Source organism: Ascidiella aspersa, chromosome 4 (assembly GCF_963924565.1).
Source record: "Ascidiella aspersa chromosome 4, kaAscAspe10.2, whole genome shotgun sequence".
NCBI lineage: Eukaryota > Metazoa > Chordata > Ascidiacea > Phlebobranchia > Ascidiidae > Ascidiella > Ascidiella aspersa.
Window position 1 is genome coordinate 10,963,654 of NC_139450.1, and position 25,098 is coordinate 10,988,751.

The 25,098-nt window shown below is 43.8% G+C and overlaps 1 protein-coding gene and 58 non-coding genes across 59 annotated transcripts in view; 1 reads left to right on the plus strand and 58 right to left on the minus strand.

Annotated features, from left to right (window-relative positions):
* LOC146147182 (uncharacterized) overlaps positions 1–25,098 on the plus strand; it is a 158,637-nt gene that overhangs the window by 118,756 nt on the left and 14,783 nt on the right. The window contains exon 3 of the mRNA XM_083387933.1: positions 24,673–24,801. Coding sequence (XP_083244059.1) covers positions 24,673–24,801 — 129 coding nt within the window. The remainder of the gene's footprint in view (positions 1–24,672; positions 24,802–25,098) is intronic.
* On the minus strand, positions 197–270 carry Trnai-aau (transfer RNA isoleucine (anticodon AAU)). The gene has a single exon. It is a non-coding gene; the product is annotated as a tRNA-Ile (tRNA).
* Positions 420–493, minus strand: Trnai-aau (transfer RNA isoleucine (anticodon AAU)). The gene has a single exon. It is a non-coding gene; the product is annotated as a tRNA-Ile (tRNA).
* Positions 565–637, minus strand: Trnaf-gaa (transfer RNA phenylalanine (anticodon GAA)). Its single transcript has one exon. It is a non-coding gene; the product is annotated as a tRNA-Phe (tRNA).
* Trnaf-gaa (transfer RNA phenylalanine (anticodon GAA)) lies at positions 788–860 on the minus strand. Its single transcript has one exon. It is a non-coding gene; the product is annotated as a tRNA-Phe (tRNA).
* Trnai-aau (transfer RNA isoleucine (anticodon AAU)) lies at positions 866–939 on the minus strand. Its single transcript has one exon. It is a non-coding gene; the product is annotated as a tRNA-Ile (tRNA).
* Trnaf-gaa (transfer RNA phenylalanine (anticodon GAA)) lies at positions 1,011–1,083 on the minus strand. The gene has a single exon. It is a non-coding gene; the product is annotated as a tRNA-Phe (tRNA).
* On the minus strand, positions 1,681–1,753 carry Trnay-gua (transfer RNA tyrosine (anticodon GUA)). Its single transcript has one exon. It is a non-coding gene; the product is annotated as a tRNA-Tyr (tRNA).
* Positions 1,759–1,832, minus strand: Trnai-aau (transfer RNA isoleucine (anticodon AAU)). The gene has a single exon. It is a non-coding gene; the product is annotated as a tRNA-Ile (tRNA).
* On the minus strand, positions 1,982–2,055 carry Trnai-aau (transfer RNA isoleucine (anticodon AAU)). The gene has a single exon. It is a non-coding gene; the product is annotated as a tRNA-Ile (tRNA).
* Trnaf-gaa (transfer RNA phenylalanine (anticodon GAA)) lies at positions 2,127–2,199 on the minus strand. Its single transcript has one exon. It is a non-coding gene; the product is annotated as a tRNA-Phe (tRNA).
* Trnai-aau (transfer RNA isoleucine (anticodon AAU)) lies at positions 2,427–2,500 on the minus strand. The gene has a single exon. It is a non-coding gene; the product is annotated as a tRNA-Ile (tRNA).
* Positions 2,650–2,723, minus strand: Trnai-aau (transfer RNA isoleucine (anticodon AAU)). The gene has a single exon. It is a non-coding gene; the product is annotated as a tRNA-Ile (tRNA).
* Positions 2,795–2,867, minus strand: Trnaf-gaa (transfer RNA phenylalanine (anticodon GAA)). Its single transcript has one exon. It is a non-coding gene; the product is annotated as a tRNA-Phe (tRNA).
* Trnai-aau (transfer RNA isoleucine (anticodon AAU)) lies at positions 2,873–2,946 on the minus strand. The gene has a single exon. It is a non-coding gene; the product is annotated as a tRNA-Ile (tRNA).
* Positions 3,096–3,169, minus strand: Trnai-aau (transfer RNA isoleucine (anticodon AAU)). Its single transcript has one exon. It is a non-coding gene; the product is annotated as a tRNA-Ile (tRNA).
* On the minus strand, positions 3,241–3,313 carry Trnaf-gaa (transfer RNA phenylalanine (anticodon GAA)). The gene has a single exon. It is a non-coding gene; the product is annotated as a tRNA-Phe (tRNA).
* Trnaf-gaa (transfer RNA phenylalanine (anticodon GAA)) lies at positions 3,464–3,536 on the minus strand. The gene has a single exon. It is a non-coding gene; the product is annotated as a tRNA-Phe (tRNA).
* Trnai-aau (transfer RNA isoleucine (anticodon AAU)) lies at positions 3,542–3,615 on the minus strand. The gene has a single exon. It is a non-coding gene; the product is annotated as a tRNA-Ile (tRNA).
* Trnai-aau (transfer RNA isoleucine (anticodon AAU)) lies at positions 3,765–3,838 on the minus strand. The gene has a single exon. It is a non-coding gene; the product is annotated as a tRNA-Ile (tRNA).
* Trnaf-gaa (transfer RNA phenylalanine (anticodon GAA)) lies at positions 4,133–4,205 on the minus strand. The gene has a single exon. It is a non-coding gene; the product is annotated as a tRNA-Phe (tRNA).
* On the minus strand, positions 4,211–4,284 carry Trnai-aau (transfer RNA isoleucine (anticodon AAU)). The gene has a single exon. It is a non-coding gene; the product is annotated as a tRNA-Ile (tRNA).
* On the minus strand, positions 4,356–4,428 carry Trnaf-gaa (transfer RNA phenylalanine (anticodon GAA)). The gene has a single exon. It is a non-coding gene; the product is annotated as a tRNA-Phe (tRNA).
* On the minus strand, positions 4,657–4,730 carry Trnai-aau (transfer RNA isoleucine (anticodon AAU)). Its single transcript has one exon. It is a non-coding gene; the product is annotated as a tRNA-Ile (tRNA).
* Trnai-aau (transfer RNA isoleucine (anticodon AAU)) lies at positions 4,880–4,953 on the minus strand. Its single transcript has one exon. It is a non-coding gene; the product is annotated as a tRNA-Ile (tRNA).
* On the minus strand, positions 5,103–5,176 carry Trnai-aau (transfer RNA isoleucine (anticodon AAU)). Its single transcript has one exon. It is a non-coding gene; the product is annotated as a tRNA-Ile (tRNA).
* On the minus strand, positions 5,359–5,432 carry Trnai-aau (transfer RNA isoleucine (anticodon AAU)). The gene has a single exon. It is a non-coding gene; the product is annotated as a tRNA-Ile (tRNA).
* On the minus strand, positions 5,582–5,655 carry Trnai-aau (transfer RNA isoleucine (anticodon AAU)). The gene has a single exon. It is a non-coding gene; the product is annotated as a tRNA-Ile (tRNA).
* Positions 5,805–5,878, minus strand: Trnai-aau (transfer RNA isoleucine (anticodon AAU)). The gene has a single exon. It is a non-coding gene; the product is annotated as a tRNA-Ile (tRNA).
* Trnaf-gaa (transfer RNA phenylalanine (anticodon GAA)) lies at positions 5,950–6,022 on the minus strand. Its single transcript has one exon. It is a non-coding gene; the product is annotated as a tRNA-Phe (tRNA).
* On the minus strand, positions 6,251–6,324 carry Trnai-aau (transfer RNA isoleucine (anticodon AAU)). Its single transcript has one exon. It is a non-coding gene; the product is annotated as a tRNA-Ile (tRNA).
* On the minus strand, positions 6,474–6,547 carry Trnai-aau (transfer RNA isoleucine (anticodon AAU)). Its single transcript has one exon. It is a non-coding gene; the product is annotated as a tRNA-Ile (tRNA).
* On the minus strand, positions 6,955–7,028 carry Trnai-aau (transfer RNA isoleucine (anticodon AAU)). The gene has a single exon. It is a non-coding gene; the product is annotated as a tRNA-Ile (tRNA).
* On the minus strand, positions 7,323–7,395 carry Trnaf-gaa (transfer RNA phenylalanine (anticodon GAA)). The gene has a single exon. It is a non-coding gene; the product is annotated as a tRNA-Phe (tRNA).
* On the minus strand, positions 7,401–7,474 carry Trnai-aau (transfer RNA isoleucine (anticodon AAU)). The gene has a single exon. It is a non-coding gene; the product is annotated as a tRNA-Ile (tRNA).
* On the minus strand, positions 7,624–7,697 carry Trnai-aau (transfer RNA isoleucine (anticodon AAU)). Its single transcript has one exon. It is a non-coding gene; the product is annotated as a tRNA-Ile (tRNA).
* On the minus strand, positions 7,847–7,920 carry Trnai-aau (transfer RNA isoleucine (anticodon AAU)). The gene has a single exon. It is a non-coding gene; the product is annotated as a tRNA-Ile (tRNA).
* On the minus strand, positions 7,992–8,064 carry Trnaf-gaa (transfer RNA phenylalanine (anticodon GAA)). The gene has a single exon. It is a non-coding gene; the product is annotated as a tRNA-Phe (tRNA).
* Positions 8,070–8,143, minus strand: Trnai-aau (transfer RNA isoleucine (anticodon AAU)). The gene has a single exon. It is a non-coding gene; the product is annotated as a tRNA-Ile (tRNA).
* Positions 8,215–8,287, minus strand: Trnaf-gaa (transfer RNA phenylalanine (anticodon GAA)). The gene has a single exon. It is a non-coding gene; the product is annotated as a tRNA-Phe (tRNA).
* Positions 8,516–8,589, minus strand: Trnai-aau (transfer RNA isoleucine (anticodon AAU)). The gene has a single exon. It is a non-coding gene; the product is annotated as a tRNA-Ile (tRNA).
* On the minus strand, positions 8,739–8,812 carry Trnai-aau (transfer RNA isoleucine (anticodon AAU)). The gene has a single exon. It is a non-coding gene; the product is annotated as a tRNA-Ile (tRNA).
* On the minus strand, positions 8,962–9,035 carry Trnai-aau (transfer RNA isoleucine (anticodon AAU)). Its single transcript has one exon. It is a non-coding gene; the product is annotated as a tRNA-Ile (tRNA).
* On the minus strand, positions 9,949–10,021 carry Trnaf-gaa (transfer RNA phenylalanine (anticodon GAA)). The gene has a single exon. It is a non-coding gene; the product is annotated as a tRNA-Phe (tRNA).
* Positions 10,241–10,314, minus strand: Trnai-aau (transfer RNA isoleucine (anticodon AAU)). The gene has a single exon. It is a non-coding gene; the product is annotated as a tRNA-Ile (tRNA).
* Trnaf-gaa (transfer RNA phenylalanine (anticodon GAA)) lies at positions 10,386–10,458 on the minus strand. The gene has a single exon. It is a non-coding gene; the product is annotated as a tRNA-Phe (tRNA).
* On the minus strand, positions 10,464–10,537 carry Trnai-aau (transfer RNA isoleucine (anticodon AAU)). Its single transcript has one exon. It is a non-coding gene; the product is annotated as a tRNA-Ile (tRNA).
* Positions 10,609–10,681, minus strand: Trnaf-gaa (transfer RNA phenylalanine (anticodon GAA)). The gene has a single exon. It is a non-coding gene; the product is annotated as a tRNA-Phe (tRNA).
* Trnaf-gaa (transfer RNA phenylalanine (anticodon GAA)) lies at positions 10,832–10,904 on the minus strand. The gene has a single exon. It is a non-coding gene; the product is annotated as a tRNA-Phe (tRNA).
* Trnai-aau (transfer RNA isoleucine (anticodon AAU)) lies at positions 10,910–10,983 on the minus strand. Its single transcript has one exon. It is a non-coding gene; the product is annotated as a tRNA-Ile (tRNA).
* Positions 11,494–11,566, minus strand: Trnaf-gaa (transfer RNA phenylalanine (anticodon GAA)). Its single transcript has one exon. It is a non-coding gene; the product is annotated as a tRNA-Phe (tRNA).
* Trnai-aau (transfer RNA isoleucine (anticodon AAU)) lies at positions 11,572–11,645 on the minus strand. The gene has a single exon. It is a non-coding gene; the product is annotated as a tRNA-Ile (tRNA).
* Trnaf-gaa (transfer RNA phenylalanine (anticodon GAA)) lies at positions 11,717–11,789 on the minus strand. Its single transcript has one exon. It is a non-coding gene; the product is annotated as a tRNA-Phe (tRNA).
* On the minus strand, positions 11,940–12,012 carry Trnaf-gaa (transfer RNA phenylalanine (anticodon GAA)). The gene has a single exon. It is a non-coding gene; the product is annotated as a tRNA-Phe (tRNA).
* On the minus strand, positions 12,018–12,091 carry Trnai-aau (transfer RNA isoleucine (anticodon AAU)). Its single transcript has one exon. It is a non-coding gene; the product is annotated as a tRNA-Ile (tRNA).
* Positions 12,163–12,235, minus strand: Trnaf-gaa (transfer RNA phenylalanine (anticodon GAA)). Its single transcript has one exon. It is a non-coding gene; the product is annotated as a tRNA-Phe (tRNA).
* Trnai-aau (transfer RNA isoleucine (anticodon AAU)) lies at positions 12,241–12,314 on the minus strand. The gene has a single exon. It is a non-coding gene; the product is annotated as a tRNA-Ile (tRNA).
* Positions 12,386–12,458, minus strand: Trnaf-gaa (transfer RNA phenylalanine (anticodon GAA)). Its single transcript has one exon. It is a non-coding gene; the product is annotated as a tRNA-Phe (tRNA).
* Positions 12,609–12,681, minus strand: Trnaf-gaa (transfer RNA phenylalanine (anticodon GAA)). The gene has a single exon. It is a non-coding gene; the product is annotated as a tRNA-Phe (tRNA).

Sequence of the window (25,098 nt, forward strand, 5' to 3'; positions counted from 1 at the left end):
CCCGCGACATTCGCGTTATTAGCACGACGCTCTAACCAACTGAGCTATCCGGCCGTTGTCCTAGATGCAATAGAAAGGTTTACACAAATAAAAGTACACAATGATTTGACATGATATAAAAAGTATGCCTCGATTGAACCAGGGACCTTTAGATCTTCAGTCTAACGCTCTCCCGACTGAGCTATCAAGGCAATAGTGGCCAGTACGGGGATCGAACCCGCGACATTCGCGTTATTAGCACGACGCTCTAACCAACTGAGCTAACCGGCCATTGACCTAGATGCAATAGAAAGGTTTACACAAATAAAAGTACACAATGATTTGACATGATATAAAAAGTATGCCTCGACCCGGGATTGAACCAGGGACCTTTATATCTTCAGTCTAACGCTCTCCCGACTGAGCTATCAAGGCAATAGTGGCCAGTACGGGGATCGAACCCGCGACATTCGCGTTATTAGCACGACGCTCTAACCAACTGAGCTAACCGGCCGTTGTCCTAGATGCAATAGAAAGGTTTACACAAATAAAAGTACACAATGATTTGACATGATATAAAAAGTATGCCTCGACCCGGGATTGAACCAGGGACCTTTAGATCTTCAGTCTAACGCTCTCCCGACTGAGCTATCAAGGCAATAGGGGCCAGTACGGGGATCGAACCCGCGACATTCGCGTTATTAGCACGACGCTCTAACCAACTGAGCTAACCGGCCGTTGTCCTAGATGCAATAGAAAGGTTTACACAAATAAAAGTACACAATGATTTGACATGATATAAAAAGTATGCCTCGACCCGGGATTGAACCAGGGACCTTTAGATCTTCAGTCTAACGCTCTCCCGACTGAGCTATCAAGGCAATAGTGGCCAGTACGGGGATCGAACCCGCGACATTCGCGTTATTAGCACGACGCTCTAACCAACTGAGCTAACCGGCCGTTGTCCTAGATGCAATAGAAAGGTTTACACAAATAAAAGTACACAATGATTTGACATGATATAAAAAGTATGCCTCGACCCGGGATTGAACCAGGGACCTTTAGATCTTCAGTCTAACGCTCTCCCGACTGAGCTATCAAGGCAATAGTGGCCAGTACGGGGATCGAACCCGCGACATTCGCGTTATTAGCACGACGATCTAACCAACTGAGCTAACCGGCCGTTGTCCTAGATGCAATAGAAAGGTTTACACAAATAAAAATTATATATAATGATTGGAGAAGATAAAAAAAGACTGCCTCGACCCAGGATTGAACCAGGGACCTTTAGATCTTCAGTCTAACGCTCTCCCGACTGAGCTATCAAGGCAATAGTGGCCAGTACGGGGATCGAACCCGCGACATTCGCGTTATTAGCACGACGCTCTAACCAACTGAGCTAACCAGCCGTTGTCCTAGATGCAATAGAAATGTTTACACAAATAAAAGTTCGCAATGATTTGACATGATATAAAAAGTATGCCCTGAGCCGGGATTGAACCAGGGACCTTTAGATCTTCAGTCTAACGCTCTCCCGACTGAGCTATCAAGGCAATAGTGGCCAGTACGGGGATCGAACCCGCGACATTCGCGTTATTAGCACGACGCTCTAACCAAGTGAGCTAACCGGCCGTTGTCCTAGATGCAATAGAAAGGTTTACACAAATAAAAATACGCAATGATTTAACAAGATAAAAAGACTGCCTCGACCCGGGATTGAATCAGGGACCTTTAGATCTACAGTCTAACGCTCTCCCGACTGAGCTATCAAGGCAATAGTGGCCAGTACGGGGATCGAACCCGCGACATTCGCGTTATTAGCACGACGCTCTAACCAACTGAGCTAACCGGCCGTTGTCCTAGATGCAATAGAAAGGTTTACACAAATAAAAGTACACAATGATTTGACATGATATAAAAAGTATGCCTCGACCCGGGATTGAACCAGGGACCTTTAGATCTTCAGTCTAACGCTCTCCCGACTGAGCTATCAATGCAATAGTGGCCAGTACGGGGATCGAACCCGCGACATTCGCGTTATTAGCACGACGCTCTAACCAACTGAGCTAACCGGCCGTTGTCCTAGATGCAATAGAAAGGTTTACACAAATAAAAGTACACAATGATTTGACATGATATAAAAAGTATGCCTCGACCCGGGATTGAACCAGGGACCTTTAGATCTTCAGTCTAACGCTCTCCCGACTGAGCTATCAAGGCAATAGTGGCCAGTACGGGGATCGAACCCGCGACATTCGCGTTATTAGCACGACGTTCTAACCAACTGAGCTAACCGGCCGTTGTCCTAGATGCAATAGAAAGGTTTACACAAATAAAAGTACACAATGATTTGACATGATATAAAAAGTATGCCTCGACCCGGGATTGAACCAGGACCTTTAGATCTTCAGAATAACGCTGTCCCGACTGAGCTATCAAGGCAATAGTGGCCAGTACGGGGATCGAACCCGCGACATTCGCGTTATTAGCACGACGCTCTAACCAACTGAGCTAACCGGCCGTTGTCCTAGATGCAATAGAAAGGTTTACACAAATAAAAGTACACAATGATTTGACATGATATAAAAAGTATGCCTCGACCCGGGATTGAACCAGGGACCTTTAGATCTTCAGAATAACGCTCTCCCGACTGAGCTATCAATGCAATAGTGGCCAGTACGGGGATCGAACCCGCGACATTCGCGTTATTAGCACGACGCTCTAACCAACTGAGCTAACCGGCCGTTGTCCTAGATGCAATAGAAAGGTTTACACAAATAAAAGTACACAATGATTTGACATGATATAAAAAGTATGCCTCGACCCGGGATTGAACCAGGGACCTTTAGATCTTCAGTCTAACGCTCTCCCGACTGAGCTATCAAGGCAATAGTGGCCAGTACGGGGATCGAACCCGCGACATTCGCGTTATTAGCACGACGCTCTAACCAACTGAGCTAACCGGCCGTTGTCCTAGATGCAATAGAAAGGTTTACACAAATAAAAGTACACAATGATTTGACATGATATAAAAAGTATGCCTCGACCCGAGATTGAACCAGGGACCTTTAAATCTTCAGTCTAACGCTCTCCCGACTGAGCTATCAAGGCAATAGTGGCCAGTACGGGGATCGAACCCGCGACATTCGCGTTATTAGCACGACGCTCTAACCAACTGAGCTAACCGGCCGTTGTCCTAGATGCAATAGAAAGGTTTACACAAATAAAAGTACACAATGATTTGACATGATATAAAAAGTATGCCTCGACCCGGGATTGAACCAGGGACCTTTAGATCTTCAGTCTAACGCTCTCCCGACTGAGCTATCAAGGCAATAGTGGCCAGTACGGGGATCGAACCCGCGACATTCGCGTTATTAGTACGACGCTCTAACCAACTGAGCTAACCGGCCGTTGTCCTAGATGCAATAGAAAGGTTTACACAAATAAAAGTACACAATGATTTGACATGATATAAAAAGTATGCCTCGACCCGGGATTGAACCAGGGACCTTTAGATCTTCAGTCTAACGCTCTCCCGACTGAGCTATCAAGGCAATAGTGGCCAGTACGGGGATCGAACCCGCGACATTCGCGTTATTAGCACGACGCTCTAACCAACTGAGCTAACCGGCCGTTGTCCTAGATGCAATAGAAAGGTTTACACAAATAAAAGTACACAATGATTTGACATGATATAAAAAGTATGCCTTGACCCGGGATTGAACCAGGGACCTTTCGATCTTCAGTCTAACGCTCTCCCGACTGAGCTATCAAGGCAATAGTGGCCAGTACGGGGATCGAACCCGCGACATTCGCGTTATTAGCACGACGCTCTAACCAACTGAGCTAACCGGCCGTTGTCCTAGATGCAATAGAAAGGTTTACACAAATAAAAGTACACAATGATTTGACATGATATAAAAAGTATGCCTCGACCCGGGATTGAACCAGGGACCTTTCGATCTTCAGTCTAACGCTCTCCCGACTGAGCTATCAAGGCAATAGTGGCCAGCACGGGGATCGAACCCGCGACATTCGCGTTATTAGCACGACGCTCTAATCAACTGAGCTAACCGGCCGTTGTCCTAGATGCAATAGAAAGGTTTACACAAATAAAAGTACACAATGATTTGACATGATATAAAAAGTATGCCTCGACCCGGGATTGAACCAGGGACCTTTAGATCTTCAGTCTAACGCTCTCCCGACTGAGCTATCAAGGCAATAGTGGCCAGTACGGGGATCGAACCCGCGACATTCGCGTTATTAGCACGACGCTCTAACCAACTGAGCTAACCGGCCGTTGTCCTAGATGCAATAGAAAGGTTTACACAAATAAAAGTACACAATGATTTGACATGATATAAAAAGTATGCCTCGACCCGGGATTGAACCAGGGACCTTTAGATCTTCAGTCTAACGCTCTCCCGACTGAGCTATCAAGGCAATAGTGGCCAGAACGGGGATCGAACCCGCGACATTCGCGTTATTAGTACGACGCTCTAACCAACTGAGCTAACCGGCCGTTGTCCTAGATGCAATAGAAAGGTTTACACAAATAAAAGTACACAATGATTTGACATGATATAAAAAGTATGCCTAGACCCGGGATTGAACCAGGGACCTTTAGATCTTCAGTCTAACGCTCTCCCGACTGAGCTATCAAGGCAATCGTGGCCAGTACGGGGATCGAACCCGCGACATTCGCGTTATTAGCACGACGCTCTAACCAACTGAGCTAACCGGCCGTTGTCCTAGATGCAATAGAAAGGTTTACACAAATAAAAGTACACAATGATTTGACATGATATAAAAAGTATGCCTCGACCCGGGATTGAACCAGGGACCTTTAGATCTTCAGTGTAACGCTCTCCCGACTGAACTATCAAGGCAATAGTGGCCAGTACGGGGATCGAACCCGCGACATTCGCGTTATTAGCACGACGCTCTAACCAACTGAGCTAACCGGCCGTATTCCTAGATGCAATAGAAAGGTTTACACAAATAAAAGTACACAATGATTTGACATGATATAAAAAGTATGCCTCGACCCGGGATGGAACCAGGGACCTTTAGATCTTCAGTCTAACGCTCTGCCGACTGAACTATCAAGGCAATAGTGGCCAGTACGGGGATCGAACCCGCGACATTCGCGTTATTAGCACGACGCTCTAACCAACTGAGCTAACCGGCCGTTGTCTTAGATGCAATAGAAAGGTTTACACAAATAAAAGTACACAATGATTTGACATGATATAAAAAGTATGCCTCGACCCGGGATGGAACCAGGGACCTTTAGGCCTCGACCCGGGATTGAACCAGGGACCTTTAGATCTTCAGTCTAACGCTCTCCCGACTGAGCTATCAAGGCAATAGTGGCCAGTACGGGGATCGAACCCGCGACATTCGCGTTATTAGCACGACGCTCTAACCAACTGAGCTAACCGGCCGTTGTCCTAGATGCAATAGAAAGGTTTACACAAATAAAAGTACACAATGATTTGACATGATATAAAAAGTATGCCTTGACCCGGGATTGAACCAGGGACCTTTCGATCTTCAGTCTAACGCTCTCCCGACTGAGCTATCAAGGCAATAGTGGCCAGTACGGGGATCGAACCCGCGACATTCGCGTTATTAGCACGACGCTCTAACCAACTGAGCTAACCGGCCGTTGTCCTAGATGCAATAGAAAGGTTTACACAAATAAAAGTACACAATGATTTGACATGATATAAAAAGTATGCCTCGACCCGGGATTGAACCAGGGACCTTTCGATCTTCAGTCTAACGCTCTCCCGACTGAGCTATCAAGGCAATAGTGGCCAGTACGGGGATCGAACCCGCGACATTCGCGTTATTAGCACGACGCTCTAACCAACTGAGCTAACCGGCCGTTGTCCTAGATGCAATAGAAAGGTTTACACAAATAAAAGTACACAATGATTTGACATGATATAAAAAGTATGCCTCGACCCGGGATTGAACCAGGGACCTTTAGATCTTCAGTCTAACGCTCTCCCGACTGAGCTATCAAGGCAATAGTGGCCAGAACGGGGATCGAACCCGCGACATTCGCGTTATTAGCACGACGCTCTAACCAACTGAGCTAACCGGCCGTTGTCCTAGATGCAATAGAAAGGTTTACACAAATAAAAGTACACAATGATTTGACATGATATAAAAAGTATGCCTAGACCCGGGATTGAACCAGGGACCTTTAGATCTTCAGTCTAACGCTCTCCCGACTGAGCTATCAAGGCAATCGTGGCCAGTACGGGGATCGAACCCGCGACATTCGCGTTATTAGCACGACGCTCTAACCAACTGAGCTAACCGGCCGTTGTCCTAGATGCAATAGAAAGGTTTGCACAAATAAAAGTACACAATGATTTGACATGATATAAAAAGTATGCCTCGACCCGGGATTGAACCAGGGACCTTTAGATCTTCAGTGTAACGCTCTCCCGACTGAACTATCAAGGCAATAGTGGCCAGTACGGGGATCGAACCCGCGACATTCGCGTTATTAGCACGACGCTCTAACCAACTGAGCTAACCGGCCGTATTCCTAGATGCAATAGAAAGGTTTACACAAATAAAAGTACACAATGATTTGACATGATATAAAAAGTATGCCTCGACCCGGGATGGAACCAGGGACCTTTAGATCTTCAGTCTAACGCTCTGCCGACTGAACTATCAAGGCAATAGTGGCCAGTACCGGGATCGAACCCGCGACATTCGCGTTATTAGCACGACGCTCTAACCAACTGAGCTAACCGGCCGTTGTCTTAGATGCAATAGAAAGGTTTACACAAATAAAAGTACACAATGATTTGACATGATATAAAAAGTATGCCTCGACCCGGGATGGAACCAGGGACCTTTAGGCCTCGACCCGGGATAGAACCAGGGACCTTTAGATCTTCAGTCTAACGCTCTCCCGACTGAGCTATCAAGGCAATATAGTGGCCAGTACGGGGATCGAACCCGCGACATTCGCGTTATTAGCACGACGCTCTAACCAACTGAGCTAACCGGCCGTATTCCTAGATGCAATAGAAAGGTTTACACAAATAAAAGTACACAATGATTTGACATGATATAAAAAGTATGCCTCGACCCGGGATGGAACCAGGGACCTTTAGATCTTCAGTCTAACGCTCTCCCGACTGAGCTATCAAGGCAATAGGGGCCAGTACGGGGATCGAACCCGCGACATTCGCGTTATTAGCACGACGCTCTAACCAACTGAGCTAACCGGCCGTTGTCCTAGATGCAATAGAAAGGTTTACACAAATAAAAGTACACAATGATTTGACATGATATAAAAAGTATGCCTCGACCCGGGATTGAACCAGGGACCTTTAGATCTTCAGTCTAACGCTCTCCCGACTGAGCTATCAAGGCAATAGTGGCCAGTACGGGGATCGAACCCGCGACATTCGCGTTATTAGCACGACGCTCTAACCAACTGAGCTAACCGGCCGTTGTCCTAGATGCAATAGAAAGGTTTACACAAATAAAAGTACACAATGATTTGACATGATATAAAAAGTATGCCTTGACCCGGGATTGAACCAGGGACCTTTCGATCTTCAGTCTAACGCTCTCCCGACTGAGCTATCAAGGCAATAGTGGCCAGTACGGGGATCGAACCCGCGACATTCGCGTTATTAGCACGACGCTCTAACCAACTGAGCTAACCGGCCGTTGTCCTAGATGCAATAGAAAGGTTTACACAAATAAAAGTACACAATGATTTGACATGATATAAAAAGTATGCCTCGACCCGGGATTGAACCAGGGACCTTTCGATCTTCAGTCTAACGCTCTCCCGACTGAGCTATCAAGGCAATAGTGGCCAGTACGGGGATCGAACCCGCGACATTCGCGTTATTAGCACGACGCTCTAACCAACTGAGCTAACCGGCCGTTGTCCTAGATGCAATAGAAAGGTTTACACAAATAAAAGTACACAATGATTTGACATGATATAAAAAGTATGCCTCGACCCGGGATTGAACCAGGGACCTTTAGATCTTCAGTCTAACGCTCTCCCGACTGAGCTATCAAGGCAATAGTGGCCAGTACGGGGATCGAACCCGCGACATTCGCGTTATTAGCACGACGCTCTAACCAACTGAGCTAACCGGCCGTTGTCCTAGATGCAATAGAAAGGTTTACACAAATAAAAGTACACAATGATTTGACATGATATAAAAAGTATGCCTCGACCCGGGATTGAACCAGGGACCTTTAGATTTTCAGTCTAACGCTCTCCCGACTGAGCTATCAAGGCAATAGTGGCCAGAACGGGGATCGAACCCGCGACATTCGCGTTATTAGCACGACGCTCTAACCAACTGAGCTAACCGGCCGTTGTCCTAGATGCAATAGAAAGGTTTACACAAATAAAAGTACACAATGATTTGACATGATATAAAAAGTATGCCTAGACCCGGGATTGAACCAGGGACCTTTAGATCTTCAGTCTAACGCTCTCCCGACTGAGCTATCAAGGCAATCGTGGCCAGTACGGGGATCGAACCCGCGACATTCGCGTTATTAGCACGACGCTCTAACCAACTGAGCTAACCGGCCGTTGTCCTAGATGCAATAGAAAGGTTTACACAAATAAAAGTACACAATGATTTGACATGATATAAAAAGTATGCCTCGACCCGGGATTGAACCAGGGACCTTTAGATCTTCAGTGTAACGCTCTCCCGACTGAACTATCAAGGCAATAGTGGCCAGTACGGGGATCGAACCCGCGACATTCGCGTTATTAGCACGACGCTCTAACCAACTGAGCTAACCGGCCGTATTCCTAGATGCAATAGAAAGGTTTACACAAATAAAAGTACACAATGATTTGACATGATATAAAAAGTATGCCTCGACCCGGGATGGAACCAGGGACCTTTAGATCTTCAGTCTAACGCTCTGCCGACTGAACTATCAAGGCAATAGTGGCCAGTACGGGGATCGAACCCGCGACATTCGCGTTATTAGCACGACGCTCTAACCAACTGAGCTAACCGGCCGTTGTCTTAGATGCAATAGAAAGGTTTACACAAATAAAAGTACACAATGATTTGACATGATATAAAAAGTATGCCTCGACCCGGGATTCAAGGCAATAGTGGCCAGTACGGGGAACGAACCCGCGACATTCGCGTTATTAGCACGACGCTGTAACCAACTGAGCTAACCGGCCGTTGTCCTAGATGCAATAGAAAGGTTTACACAAATAAAAGTACACAATGATTTGACATGATATAAAAAGTATGCCTCGACCCGGGATTGAACCAGGGACCTTTAGATCTTCAGTCTAACGCTCTCTCGACTGAGCTATCAAGGCAATAGTGGCCAGTACGGGGATTGAACCCGCGACATTCGCGTTATTAGCACGACGCTCTAACCAACTGAGCTAACCGGCCGTTGTCCTAGATGCAATAGAAAGGTTTACACAAATAAAAGTACACAATGATTTGACATGATATAAAAAGTATGCCTCGACCCGGGATAGAACCAGGGACCTTTAGATCTTCAGTCTAACGCTCTCCCGACTGAGCTATCAAGGCAATAGTGGCCAGTACGGGGATCGAACCCGCGACATTCGCGTTATTAGCACGGCGCTCTAACCAACTGAGCTAACCGGCCGTTGTCTTAGATGCAATAGAAAGGTTTACACAAATAAAAGTACACAATGATTTGACATGATATAAAAAGTATGCCTCGACCCGGGATGGAACCAGGGACCTTTAGATCTTCAGTCTAACGCTCTCCCGACTGAGCTATCAAGGCAATAGTGGCCAGTACGGGGATCGAACCCGCGACATTCGCGTTATTAGCACGGCGCTCTAACCAACTGAGCTAACCGGCCGTTGTCTTAGATGCAATAGAAAGGTTTACACAAATAAAAGTACACAATGATTTGACATGATATAAAAATTATGCCTCGACCCGGGATTGAACCAGGGACCTTTAGATCTTCAGTCTAACGCTCTCCCGACTGAGCTATCAAGGCAATAGTGGCCAGTACGGGGATGGAACCCGCGACATTAGCACGAAGCTCTAACCAACTGAGCTAACCGGCCGTTGTCCTAGATGCAATAGAAAGGTTTACACAAATAAAAGTACACAATGATTTGACATGATATAAAAAGTATGCCTCGACCTGGGATTGAACCAGGAACCTTTAGATCTTCAGTCTAACGCTCTCCCGACTGAGCTATCAAGGCAATAGTGGCCAGTACGGGGATCGAACCCGCGACATTCGCGTTATTAGCACGACGCTCTAACCAACTGAGCTAACCGGCCATTGTCCTAGATGCAATAGAAAGGTTTACACAAATAAAAGTACACAATGATTTGACATGATATAAAAAGTATGCCTCGACCCGGGATTGAACCAGGGACCTTTAGATCTTCAGTCTAACGCTCTCCCGACTGAGCTATCAAGGCAATAGTGGCCAGTACGGGGATCGAACCCGCGACATTCGCGTTATTAGCACGACGCTCTAACCAACTGAGCTAACCGGCCGTTGTCCTAGATGCAATAGAAAGGTTTACACAAATAAAAGTACACAATGATTTGAAATGATATAAAAAGTATGCCTCGACCCGGGATTGAACCAGGGACCTTTAGATCTTCAGTCTAACGCTCTCCCGACTGAGCTATCAAGGCAATAGTGGCCAGTACGGGGAACGAACTCGCGACATTCGCGTTATTAGCACGACGCTCTAACCAACTGAGCTAACCGGCGGTTGTCCTAGATGCAATAGAAAGGTTTACACAAATAAAAGTACACAATGATTTGACATGATATAAAAAGTATGCCTCGACCCGGGATTGAACCAGGGACCTTTAGATCTTCAGTCTAACGCTCTCCCGACTGAGCTATCAAGGCAATAGTGGCCAGTACGGGGATCGAACCCGCGACATTCGCGTTATTAGCACGACGCTCTAACCAACTGAGCTAACCGGCCGTTGTCCTAGATGCAATAGAAAGGTTTACACAAATAAAAGTACACAATGATTTGACATGATATAAAAAGTATGCCTCGACCCGGGATTGAACCAGGGACCTTTAGATATTCAGTCTAACGCTCTCCCGACTGAGCTATCGAGGCAATAGTGGCCAGTACGGGGATGGAACCCGCGACATTCGCGTTATTAGCACGACGCTCTAACCAACTGAGCTAACCGGCCGTTGTCCTAGATGCAATAGAAAGGTTTACACAAATAAAAGTACACAATGATTTGACATGATATAAAAAGTATGCCTCGATTGAACCAGGGACCATTAGATCTTCAGTCTAACGCTCTCCCGACTGAGCTATCAAGGCAATAGTGGCAAGTACGGGGATCGAACCCGCAACATTGGCGTTATTAGCACGACGCTCTAACCAACTGAGCTAACCGGCCGTTGTCCTAGATGCAATAGAAAGGTTTACACAAATAAAAGTACACAATGATTTGACATGATATAAAAAGTATGCCTCGACCCGGGATTGAACCAGGGACCTTTAGATCTTCAGTCTAACGCTCTCCCGACTGAGCTATCAAGGCAATAGTGGCCAGTACGGGGATCGAACCCGCGACATTCGCGTTATTAGCACGACGCTCTAACCAACTGAGCTAACCGGCCGTTATACTAGATGCAATAGAAAGGTTTACACAAATAAAAGTACACAATGATTTGACATGATATAAAAAGTATGCCTCGACCCGGGATTGAACCAGGGACCTTTAGATCTTCAGTCTAACGCTCTCCCGACTGAGCTATCAAGGCAATAGTGGCAAGTACGGGGATCGAACCCGCGACATTCGCGTTATTAGCACGACGCTCTAACCAACTGAGCTAACCGGTCGTTGTCCTAGATGCAATAGAAAGGTTTACACAAATAAAAGTACACAATGATTTGACATGATATAAAAAGTATGCCTCGACCCGGGATTGAACCAGGGACCTTTAGATCTTCAGTCTAACGCTCTCCCGACTGAGCTATCAAGGCAATAGTGGCCAGTACGGGGATCGAACCCGCGACATTCGCGTTATTAGCACGACGCTCTAACCAACTGAGCTAACCGGCCGTTGTCCTAGATGCAATAGAAAGGTTTACACAAATAAAAGTACACAATGATTTGACATGATATAAAAAGTATGCCTCGACCCGGGATTGAACCAGGGACCTTTAGATCTTCAGTCTAACGCTCTCCCGACTGAGCTATCAAGGCAATAGTGGCCAGTACGGGGATCGAACCCGCGACATTCGCGTTATTAGCACGACGCTCTAACCAACTGAGCTAACCGGCCGTTGTCCTAGATGCAATAGAAAGGTTTACACAAATAAAAGTACACAATGATTTGACATGATATAAAAAGTATGCCTCGACCCGGGATTGAACCAGGGACCTTTAGATCTTCAGTCTAACGCTCTCCCGACTGAGCTATCAAGGCAATAGTGGCCAGTACGGGGATCGAACCCGCGACATTCGCGTTATTAGCACGACGCTCTAACCAACTGAGCTAACCGGCCGTTGTCCTAGATGCAATAGAAAGGTTTACACAAATAAAAGTACACAATGATTTGACATGATATAAAAAGTATGCCTCGACCCGGGATTGAACCAGGGACCTTTAGATCTTCAGTCTAACGCTCTCCCGACTGAGCTATCAAGGCAATAGTGGCAAGTACGGGGATCGAACCCGCAACATTGGCGTTATTAGCACGACGCTCTAACCAACTGAGCTAACCGGCCGTTGTCCTAGATGCAATAGAAAGGTTTACACAAATAAAAGTACACAATGATTTGACATGATATAAAAAGTATGCCTCGACCCGGGATTGAACCAGGGACCTTTAGATCTTCAGTCTAACGCTCTCCCGACTGAGCTATCAAGGCAATAGTGGCCAGTACGGGGATCGAACCCGCGACATTCGCGTTATTAGCACGACGCTCTAACCAACTGAGCTAACCGGCCGTTATACTAGATGCAATAGAAAGGTTTACACAAATAAAAGTACACAATGATTTGACATGATATAAAAAGTATGCCTCGACCCGGGATTGAACCAGGGACCTTTAGATCTTCAGTCTAACGCTCTCCCGACTGAGCTATCAAGGCAATAGTGGCAAGTACGGGGATCGAACCCGCGACATTCGCGTTATTAGCACGACGCTCTAACCAACTGAGCTAACCGGCCGTTGTCCTAGATGCAATAGAAAGGTTTACACAAATAAAAGTACACAATGATTTGACATGATATAAAAAGTATGCCTCGACCCGGGATTGAACCAGGGACCTTTAGATCTTCAGTCTAACGCTCTCCCGACTGAGCTATCAAGGCAATAGTGGCCAGTACGGGGATCGAACCCGCGACATTCGCGTTATTAGCACGACGCTCTAACCAACTGAGCTAACCGGCCGTTGTCCTAGATGCAATAGAAAGGTTTACACAAATAAAAGTACACAATGATTTGACATGATATAAAAAGTATGCCTCGACCCGGGATTGAAGCAGGGACCTTTAGATCTTCAGTCTAACGCTCTCCCGACTGAGCTATCAAGGCAATAGTGGCAAGTACGGGGATCGAACCCGCAACATTGGCGTTATTAGCACGACGCTCTAACCAACTGAGCTAACCGGCCGTTGTCCTAGATGCAATAGAAAGGTTTACACAAATAAAAGTACACAATGATTTGACATGATATAAAAAGTATGCCTCGACCCGGGATTGAACCAGGGACCTTTAGATCTTCAGTCTAACGCTCTCCCGACTGAGCTATCAAGGCAATAGTGGCCAGTACGGGGATCGAACCCGCGACATTCGCGTTATTAGCACGACGCTCTAACCAACTGAGCTATCCGGCCGTTGTCCTAGATGAAATAGAAAGGTTTACACAAATAAAAGTACACAATGATTTGACATGATATAAAAAGTATGCCTCGACCCGGGATTGAACCAGGGACCTTTAGATCTTCAGTCTAACGCTCCCCCGACTGAGCTATCAAGGTAATAGTGGCCAGTACGGGGATCGAACCCGCGACATTCGCGTTATTAGCACGACGCTCTAACCAACTGAGCTAACCGGCCGTTGTCCTAGATGCAATAGAAAGGTTTACACAAATAAAAGTACACAATGATTTGACATGATATAAAAAGTATGCCTCGACCCGGGATTGAAGCAGGGACCTTTAGATCTTCAGTCTAACGCTCTCCCGACTGAGCTATCAAGGCAATAGTGGCAAGTACGGGGATCGAACCCGCAACATTGGCGTTATTAGCACGACGCTCTAACCAACTGAGCTAACCGGCCGTTGTCCTAGATGCAATAGAAAGGTTTACACAAATAAAAGTACACAATGATTTGACATGATATAAAAAGTATGCCTCGACCCGGGATTGAACCAGGGACCTTTAGATCTTCAGTCTAACGCTCTCCCGACTGAGCTATCAAGGCAATAGTGGCCAGTACGGGGATCGAACCCGCGACATTCGCGTTATTAGCACGACGCTCTAACCAACTGAGCTATCCGGCCGTTGTCCTAGATGAAATAGAAAGGTTTACACAAATAAAAGTACACAATGATTTGACATGATATAAAAAGTATGCCTCGATTGAACCAGGGACCTTTAGATCTTCAGTCTAACGCTCTCCCGACTGAGCTATCAAGGCAATAGTGGCCAGTACGGGGATCGAACCCGCGACATTCGCGTTATTAGCACGACGCTCTAACCAACTGAGCTAACCGGCCGTTGACCTAGATGCAATAGAAAGGTTTACACAAATAAAAGTACACAATGATTTGACATGATATAAAAAGTATGCCTCGACCCGGGATTGAACCAGGGACCTTTATATCTTCAGTCTAACGCTCTCCCGACTGAGCTATCAAGGCAATAGTGGCCAGTACGGGGATCGAACCCGCGACATTCGCGTTATTAGCACGACGCTCTAACCAACTGAGCTAACCGGCCGTTGTCCTAGATGCAATAGAAAGGTTTACACAAATAAAAGTACACAATGATTTGACATGATATAAAAAGTATGCCTCGACCCGGGATTGAACCAGGGACCTTTAGATCTTCAGTCTAACGCTCTCCCGACTGAGCTATCAAGGCAATAGGGGCCAGTACGGGGATCGAACCCGCGACATTCGCGTTATTAGCACGACGCTCTAACCAACTGAGCTAACCGGCCGTTGTCCTAGATGCAATAGAAAGGTTTACACAAATAAAAGTACACAATGATTTGACATGATATAAAAAGTATGCCTCGACCCGGGATTGAACCAGGGACCTTTAGATCTTCAGTCTAACGCTCTCCCGACTGAGCTATCAAGGCAATAGTGGCCAGTACGGGGATCGAACCCGCGACATTCGCGTTATTAGCACGACGCTCTAACCAACTGAGCTAACCGGCCGTTGTCCTAGATGCAATAGAAAGGTTTACACAAATAAAAGTACACAATGATTTGACATGATATAAAAAGTATGCCTCGACCCGGGATTGAACCAGGGACCTTTAGATCTTCAGTCTAACGCTCTCCCGACTGAGCTATCAAGGCAATAGTGGCCAGTACGGGGATCGAACCCGCGACATTCGCGTTATTAGCACGACGATCTAACCAACTGAGCTAACCGGCCGTTGTCCTAGATGCAATAGAAAGGTTTACACAAATAAAAATTATATATAATGATTGGAGAAGATAAAAAAAGACTGCCTCGACCCAGGATTGAACCAGGGACCTTTAGATCTTCAGTCTAACGCTCTCCCGACTGAGCTATCAAGGCAATAGTGGCCAGTACGGGGATCGAACCCGCGACATTCGCGTTATTAGCACGACGCTCTAACCAACTGAGCTAACCAGCCGTTGTCCTAGATGCAATAGAAATGTTTACACAAATAAAAGTTCGCAATGATTTGACATGATATAAAAAGTATGCCCTGAGCCGGGATTGAACCAGGGACCTTTAGATCTTCAGTCTAACGCTCTCCCGACTGAGCTATCAAGGCAATAGTGGCCAGTACGGGGATCGAACCCGCGACATTCGCGTTATTAGCACGACGCTCTAACCAAGTGAGCTAACCGGCCGTTGTCCTAGATGCAATAGAAAGGTTTACACAAATAAAAATACGCAATGATTTAACAAGATAAAAAGACTGCCTCGACCCGGGATTGAATCAGGGACCTTTAGATATTCAGTCTAACGCTCTCCCGACTGAGCTATCAAGGCAATAGTGGCCAGTACGGGGATCGAACCCGCGACATTCGCGTTATTAGCACGACGCTCTAACCAACTGAGCTAACCGGCCGTTGTCCTAGATGCAATAGAAAGGTTTACACAAATAAAAGTACACAATGATTTGACATGATATAAAAAGTATGCCTCGACACGGGATTGAACCAGGGACCTTTAGATCTTCAGTCTAACGCTCTCCCGACTGAGCTATCAAGGCAATAGTGGCCAGTACGGGGATCGAACCCGCGACATTCGCGTTATTAGCACGACGCTCTAACCAACTGAGCTAACCGGCCGTTGTCCTAGATGCAATAGAAAGGTTTACACAAATAAAAGTACACAATGATTTGACATGATATAAAAAGTATGCCTCGACCCGGGATTGAACCAGGGACCTTTAGATCTTCAGTCTAACGCTCTCCCGACTGAGCTATCAATGCAATAGTGGCCAGTACGGGGATCGAACCCGCGGCATTTGCGTTATTAGCACGACGCTCTAACCAACTGAGCTAACCGGCCGTTGTCCTAGATGCAATAGAAAGGTTTACACAAATAAAAGTACACAATGATTTGACATGATATAAAAAGTATGCCTCGACCCGGGATTGAACCAGGGACCTTTAGATCTTCAGTCTAACGGTCTCCCGACTGAGCTATCAGGGCAATAGTGGCCAGTACGGGGATCGAACCCGCGAAATTCGCGTTATTAGCACGACGCTCTAACCAACTGACCATCCGGCCGTTGTCCTAGATGCAATAGAAAGGTTTACACAAATAAAAGTACACAATGATTTGACATGATATAAAAAGTATGCCTCGACCCGGGATTGAACCAGGGACCTTTAGATCTTCAGTCTAACGGTCTCCCGACTGAGCTATCGAGGCACCAGTACGGCGATCGAACCCGCGAAATTCGCGTTATTAGCACGACGCTCTAACCAACTGAGCTAACCGGCCGTTGTCCTAGATGCAATAGAAAGGTTTACACAAATAAAAGTACACAATGATTTGACATGATATAAAAAGTATGCCTCGACCCGGGATTGAACCAGGGACCTTTAGATCTTCAGTCTAACGCTCTCCCGACTGAGCTATCAAGGCAATAGTGGCCAGTACCCGCGACATTCGCGTTATTAGCACGACGCTCTAACCAACTGAGCTAACCGGCCGTTGTCCTAGATGCAATAGAAAGGTTATCACAAATAAAAGTACGCAATGATTTGACATGATATAAAAATTATGCCTCGACCTGGGATTGAATCAGGGACCTTTAGATCTTCAGTCTAAGGCTCTCCCGACTGAGCTATCAAGGCAATAGTGGCCAGTACGGGGTTCGAACCCGCGACATTCGCGTTATTAGCACGACGCTCTAACAAACTGAGCTAACCGGCCGTTGTCCTAGATGCAATAGAAAGGTTTACACAGAGAAAAGTACACAATGATTTGACATGATATAAAAAGTATTCCTCGACCCGGGATTGAACCAGGGACCTTTAGATCTTCAGTCTTACGCTCTCCTGACTGAGCTATCGAGGCAATAGTGGCCAGCACGGGGATCGAACCCGCGACATTCGCGTTATTAGCACGACGCTCTAACCAACTGAGCTAACCGGCCGTTGTCCTATAGACTCAATAGAAAGGTATACGCAAATAAAAATTATTCATAATGATTTAACAAGACAAAAAGACTGCCTCGACCCGGGATTGAATCAGGGACTTTCGGGTAACATTTTGTTGTTGTTAATTTTGTTAACATTGCTATATGAGGCCCTGTGCAAACTGTATCAATGATTCTGAACAAAATGAAACAAAACCCTTTAAATCAGGGGCGGGCAACCTTTTTAACACAAGGGCCAGTTAGGAAGTTTAATGCTTACAGGAGGGCCACACATCAAATAAACACTAATTGATATTTTTTCAGCTTTTACTAGAAAAACACAAGTACAAGCGAATATGAAATATCATAGCAGACACACATGTGGATGTTCAAATAGAAGTTAGTGAGAAGGCTGATGTTGGATATTTTGAACCGACTTGTCAATGTTTGGTTCCAGGCGAGATATGCATAGATGCAAACTCTTAAACAGCAATAATTCAAAGCCAGCTGTTAAACATAACATCTCAGTCAATATGCGCGGCAAAAGTCGTAGCAGTCAAGTGTAATTGTTGCAAAAATATTCTTTAACATAACAACGTGACGCAAGTAAAACTTTACGAATGAAGATTTTTTGTAATAGATGCTTCCCATTCTAGTATCCCTATTTTTCACTTTCTCTTGGAAAAAATTAAAAACAAGTGTTTCTCAATGGATTTGTATTAGTTCGGGTCTACATATCAACCAAAAAAAAGTTCCAGCTCATCCGGCCTGGGGAAAGTCCCCATTTTGGATTTTCAAAATGGCCGCCATAAAATACAGGTTTTTGCTCATATATCAGCTTCTACATCATCTATGAAAGAGACTATGGTGTTAAAGTATATGTTTTGAGGGTTAAGGAACCGAAATAGAGCATTAAGAAGTACACTCACTGGTCGCCATTGTGTTTTTCACGTTTTTAAACATTTCTGCTATTTATTTTGAGGGGTGTAAGAATTACAAATACATCATTACTAAAAAAATATTTCCACAAACGGCCATGTAGTCACTGGATTAATATTATACAGCATCGACAATTTAGAGTAATTTCTAAATTTCCGTCAACTAACACCAAAGGGTAATACACTCACTAATAAACAAAGCCTGAAAGTCAGTTAATTTTACAATTATATTAAGTCCGATCAACTGATAAATCCTCATCACTCTCATAGGTCTCTTTACTGTTGGAACAGTTACCACTGCAATAGCCACATACAGTAACGCATGGTATGAATTATTTTCTGCAATTAAATTTGTTATGGCTGCATTGGTTTCCTGCTTTGCATTTACATCATATTGATTTTAATAGGGCTACCATATTTTCAGCACCTAAAAAGAGGACATTTTGCTACGAAGAGAGTTATAAGTGACGATTTAAAATCCTAAGTTTTAAAGTGAATAGTCACACACGCTTTAATAATTGGCCTTTTAAATGTGAGGTTCGGTTGCAATTTTTCTGGCGCAATGTTTGCAACAACAATGAAGAAGGTAGAACTTATAAGGCAATTTCAGCATGTTTCGTGGCTGCAGTATTTTTTTGGAAATAAATACCAAGTCTCGCCTAAAAGTCTTGTTGAAAGTATAAGCAACTAACTTGAAACATTTTGGGCATTTTTGAGCGTCCTGGAAGGACCATTTACTTTTCTTGAGAAAAGAGGCGGGTTAAGGTTTGGAAGATGTGGCCTACTTGGCCTTTTATATGGCCCGCATACTGTCCCTCATATGTTAAAGGGAGCTGCATATTCAAAAACTCTGAGTCCATTTTTTTAGCAAATGCAGCTGTTAATCGACAATGATGACACGAGACAAAAATGTTAGTCTTAGTATATCGATACAATAAATAGAACAATTGAGAAAATAAGAAAATATCAAGAACATCAAAGCTCTGGGCTTTATATATCATGATACGTTATCACTTGTTAGGCAATATTAGCCGCAGAACGATTAAGACCACCTTCAGACAGTAGCATCTATATGCGACGATTTGTCACTGCGATTGAGAAGGAATTCCTCTAGTTGTTCCACGATACGTGAAGTAAAAACCAACCACCGTCTATAACAGGGGTCGCCAACCTACGGCCCGCCAATGTAATTCATCCGGCCCGCCGCCTCTTTGACAAACTAAGCACGAGTCCATTTAAATACTTTTTGACTATTTTAACTACTTGAGTGCGAAAAACTTGCGCTTCGCGCTAATAGTCCTTAGACCTTCTACATCCAGTTTGTTTACGTTTTGATGCTGTATTTTGAAGTTTTGAACTAGATCAGCGCTTCTTTACCGTTGTGACATTTTTTGTGCGGCCCGCAGAGACCTTTCTGGGGTTGGTTTTGGCCAGCGACTAGAAAAGGTTGCCGACTCCTGGTCAACGTAAACATTTGACCAAATTTAGATTTTTCTGGTTTTCTCATTAACTTGTCCATCCTAAACAAAGCTAATGGAACAGGTGTCATCTCATATTTAAATGCTCTTTCGATGTCTCTATTTTTCAGCAAGAACAATAAGTCGGTTAAAGAAAACTGTTTTTTTTTAACGTAAACCTTTTTAGCTCCAACTTTTATATGTTTTTCAAGATAACTTGGTGGTTTACTTTCAAAGAAGTTTTAATATGTTCGAGGTGAGTAGCATAGTCCAAAATTTCTTGGATAATTTGACCAATATGCCATGCTTGTTCACAATTAACAGAATTTGTGTCGGTTGTAGTGAGTCCTGTTGAGAGTGAAGCTATCACAAGACGATCGCTTACTGGTATAAAAGAGTTGTGATACGTAAACCATTCAACCATCGTAGTGAAACCCGTCTATGAGGGTTAAGGAACTAAATAGAGAATTTTAAACCTTAGTTAGTCGTGAAGACTATAGACGGGGTGTGGGGGTGCGGAATTTCCCCATCAGGTGGAATTCAATATTTATTTATTTATTTAGATTTCAGATCGTCAGTGTTTGTAATATTTGTATTTAAAACTAGCTATTTAGGCCAAATTTGTTTTCAATTTACTATTATCAGTACAAGTAAGTGTTTTTATGCACGTGTTATTTCCGAAACATGGACTACTTTCAGTTAGGTATATTCCAATCAAACAACTTATAGATATGAAAACGGAGTTTCATTTAAAACAACAGATCTTATATGGCTGAATGTATGATTACCTAATGCACTTGAGACCAACGTAAGTCATTCTAACTGGTCTGGATTTATGCATAAGTATCATTCCGGTTTGGTGGAGAAGTCGACGATCGAGTTTCTGCCGATCATTCTTAATGATCCAAATGATCCCCAAATGATGTCAACAGTTTTTATACTACACCCAGAAAATGTATATCTAGCTGTTCACATGATATTCCCGTAATAATAAACTTCGATCAGCCATTGTGGATTAAATCAATACAGATAGTTAATGAAAGGCAACTGCCAGTTGTCGTCAGACTCGGGAGGATTTCATCTCCTGAGGCTGAAGAGCTTTTTGGGTTGTATTGTACATATAATGACTTGTTAGGCAATACCTAGCCGCAGGACGATTGACACCACCTTCAGGCAGTAGCATCTATGCTTTATATATTTGCAGCAGCCAGTGATGGCCATTATGTTAGAAGTGGAATGCTATATCTACTAGAAATGTTTGACTAAAAGACAAATTTCCACATACATACGATGTTTCGGACGAATGGATTTCACACAACTCGTAACAGTGATGAACAGTTTTCCGACATGACAACAGAGAAGACTCTTATGCGGAAAACCAAATAAAAAGGTAGTCTCACAAGCGGCAGGTTTCGCCATACAAACTCAGTAAAAGTTTGGGTTTCTAGCTTATCACATTTAAAACATCTTGAGATGCTGATGTATAAAAGGGTCGATTTTAAAAGATACAATCAAAGTTACAAAGGTTTGGCAAAAATACGTCTACACAAAGACCATGAATGTTTCACTACGATGGTTGAATGGTTTACGTATCTCAATTCTTTTATACCAGTAAGCGATCGTCTTGTGATAGCTTCACTCTCAACAGGACTCACTACAACCGACACAAATTCTGTTAATTGTGAACAAGCATGACATATTGGTCAAATTATCCAAGAAATTTTGGACTATGCTACTCACCTCGAACATATTAAAACTTCTTTGAAAGTAAACCACCAAGTTCTCTTGAAAAACATATAAAAGTTGGAGCTAAAAAGGTTTACGTTAAAAAAAACAGTTTTCTTTAACCGACTTATTGTTCTTGCTGAAAGAGATAGAGACATCGAAAGAGCATTTAAATATGAGATGACACCTGTTCCATTAGCTTTGTTTAGGATGGACAAGTTAATGAGAAAACCAGAAAAATCTAAATTTGGTCAAATGTTTACGTTATAGACCAGGAGTCGGCAACCTTTTCTAGTCGCTGGCCAAAACCAACCCCAGAAAGGTCTCTGCGGGCCGCACAAAAAATGGCGCAACGGTAAAGAAAAAACTTCAAAATATAGCATCAAAACGTAAACAAACTGGATGTAGAAGGTCTAAGGACTATTAGCGCGAAGCGCGCAAGTTTTTCGCACTTAAGTAGTTAAAATAGTCAAAAAGTATTTAAATGGACTCGTGCTTAGTTTGTCAAAGAGGCGGCGGGCCGGATGAATTACATTGGCGGGCCGAATCCGGCCCGCGGGCCGTAGGTTGCCGACCCCTGTTATAGACGGTGGTTGGTTTTTACTTCACGTATCGTGGAACAACTAGAGGAATTCCTTCTCAATCGCAGTGACAAATCGTCGCATATAGATGCTACTGTCTGAAGGTGGTCTTAATCGTTCTGCGGCTAATATTGCCTAACAAGTGATAACGTATCATGATATATAAAGCCCAGAGCTTTGATGTTATACTAAGACTAACATTTTTGTCTCGTGTCATCATTGTACGATTAACAGCTGCATTTGCTGAAAAAATGGACTCAGAGTTTTTGAATATGCAGCTCTCTTTAACATATGAGGGACAGTATGCGGGCCATATAAAAGGCCAAGTAGGCCACATCTTCCAAACCTTAACCCGCCTCTTTACTCAAGAAAAGTAAATGGTCCTTCCAGGACGCTCAAAAAAGCCCAAAATGTTTCAAGTTAGTTGCTTATACTTTCAACAAGACTTTTAGGCGAGACTTGGTATTTATTTCCAAAAAAATACTGCAGCCACGAAACATGCTGAAATTGCCTTATAAGTTCTACCTTCTTCATTGTTGTTGCAAACATTGCGCCAGAAAAATTGCAACCGAACCTCACATTTAAAAGGCCAATTATTAAAGCGTGTGTGACTATTCACTTTAAAACTTAGGATTTTAAATCGTCACTTATAACTCTCTTCGTAGCAAAATGTCCTCTTTTTAGGTGCTGAAAATATGGTAGCCCTATTAAAATCAATATGCTGTAAATGCAAAGCAGGAAACCAATGCAGCCATAACAAATTTAATTGCAGAAAATACTTCATACCATGCGTTACTGTATGGGGCTATTGCAGTGGTAACTGTTCCAACAGGAAAGAGACCTACGAGAGTGATGAGGATTTATCAGTTGATGGACTTAATATAATTGTAAAATTAACTGGCTTTTAGGCTTTGTTTATTAGTGAGTGTATTACCCTTTGGTGTTAGTTGACCGAAATTTAGAAATTACTCTAAATTGTCGATGCTGTATAATATTAATCCAGTGACTGCATGGCCGTTTGTGGAAATATTTTTTTAGAAATGATGTATTTGTAATTCTTACACCCCTCAAAATTAATAGCAGAAATGTTCAAAAACGTGAAAAACACAATGGCGATCAGTGAGTGTACTTCTTAATGCTCTATTTCGGTTCCTTAACCCTCAAAACATATACTTTAACACCATAGTCTCTTTCATAGATGATGTAGAAGCTGATATATGAACAAAAACCTGTATTTTATGGCGGCCATTTTGAAAATCCAAAATGGGGACTTTCCCCAGGCCGGATGAGCTGGAACTATTTTTTGGTTGATATGTAGACCCGAACTAATACAAATCCACTGAGAAAAACTTGTTTCTAATTTTTTCCAAGAGAAAGTGAAAAATAGGGATACTAGAATGGGAAGCATCTATTACAAAAAATCTTCATTCGTAAAGTTTTACTTGCGTCACGTTGTTATGATAAAGAATATTTTTGCAACAATTACACTTGACTGCTACGACTTTTGCCGCGCATATTGACTGAGATGTTATGTTTAACAGCTGGTTTTGAATTATTGCTGTTTAAGAGTTTGTATCTATGCATATCTCGCCTGGAACCAAACATTGACAAGTCGGTTCAAAATATCCAACATCAGCCTTCTCACAAACTTTTATTTGAACATCCACATGTGTGTCTGCTATGATATTTCATATTCGCTTGTACTTGTGTTTTTCTAGTAAAAGCTGAAAAAATATCAATTAGTGTTTATTTGATGTGTGGCCCTCCTGTAAGCATTAAACTTCCTAACTGGCCCTTGTGTTAAAAAGGTTGCCCGCCCCTGATTTAAAGGGTTTTGTTTCATTTTGTTCAGAATCATTGATACAGTTTGCACAGGGCCTCATATAGCAATGTTAACAAAATTAACAACAACAAAATGTTACCCGAAAATTGGTTTCGGATGACAAGCACTGTGCTTGGCAGGATCGAACTGCTTGTCCGCATAAACATAACTCCCTATGATGCCTACATGCCGGCTGCAGTGGGCATTCGACCTGGCTGTTATGTAACGCGGAGGGCATGAGCGTAAAACAGGGAGCTCTCTTAAAGGCTAATCGCAGCGAACTTACGCCTCAACCATTTGCAGTCGAAAGGTTCGACTACTGCGAGAGCGAGCCCTGCGAAAATGGCGGCACTTGCGAGATGGACGATAATCAGGAGGAAGGTTGGAGGTGCGACTGTGTTTCGGGGTGGACTGGAGAGACTTGCGCTGAAGGTGGGTAACTTATAATGTTCTAAATTCCAAAATCCAAGCAGAACATTTGCCACCAAAGGCGATTATGTTTCTAAACACAAAATTTAGGTTCGTGTTATGATGAGTGATATCAATGGAGACGCGACTCAAAATGTTTAGGAACTTTTGGTGTAAAACCCTGATGCTGCCCATTGTGACCCAGTTAAAAAAACTATATCTTTTATTATCCTTTGCTGCGTTATTTGTTGTGATCTTCATACAACAGGTCTAACTTGATTTTACATAATCGCAAAAGGTAATTAAAAAGGTGCACAAAAC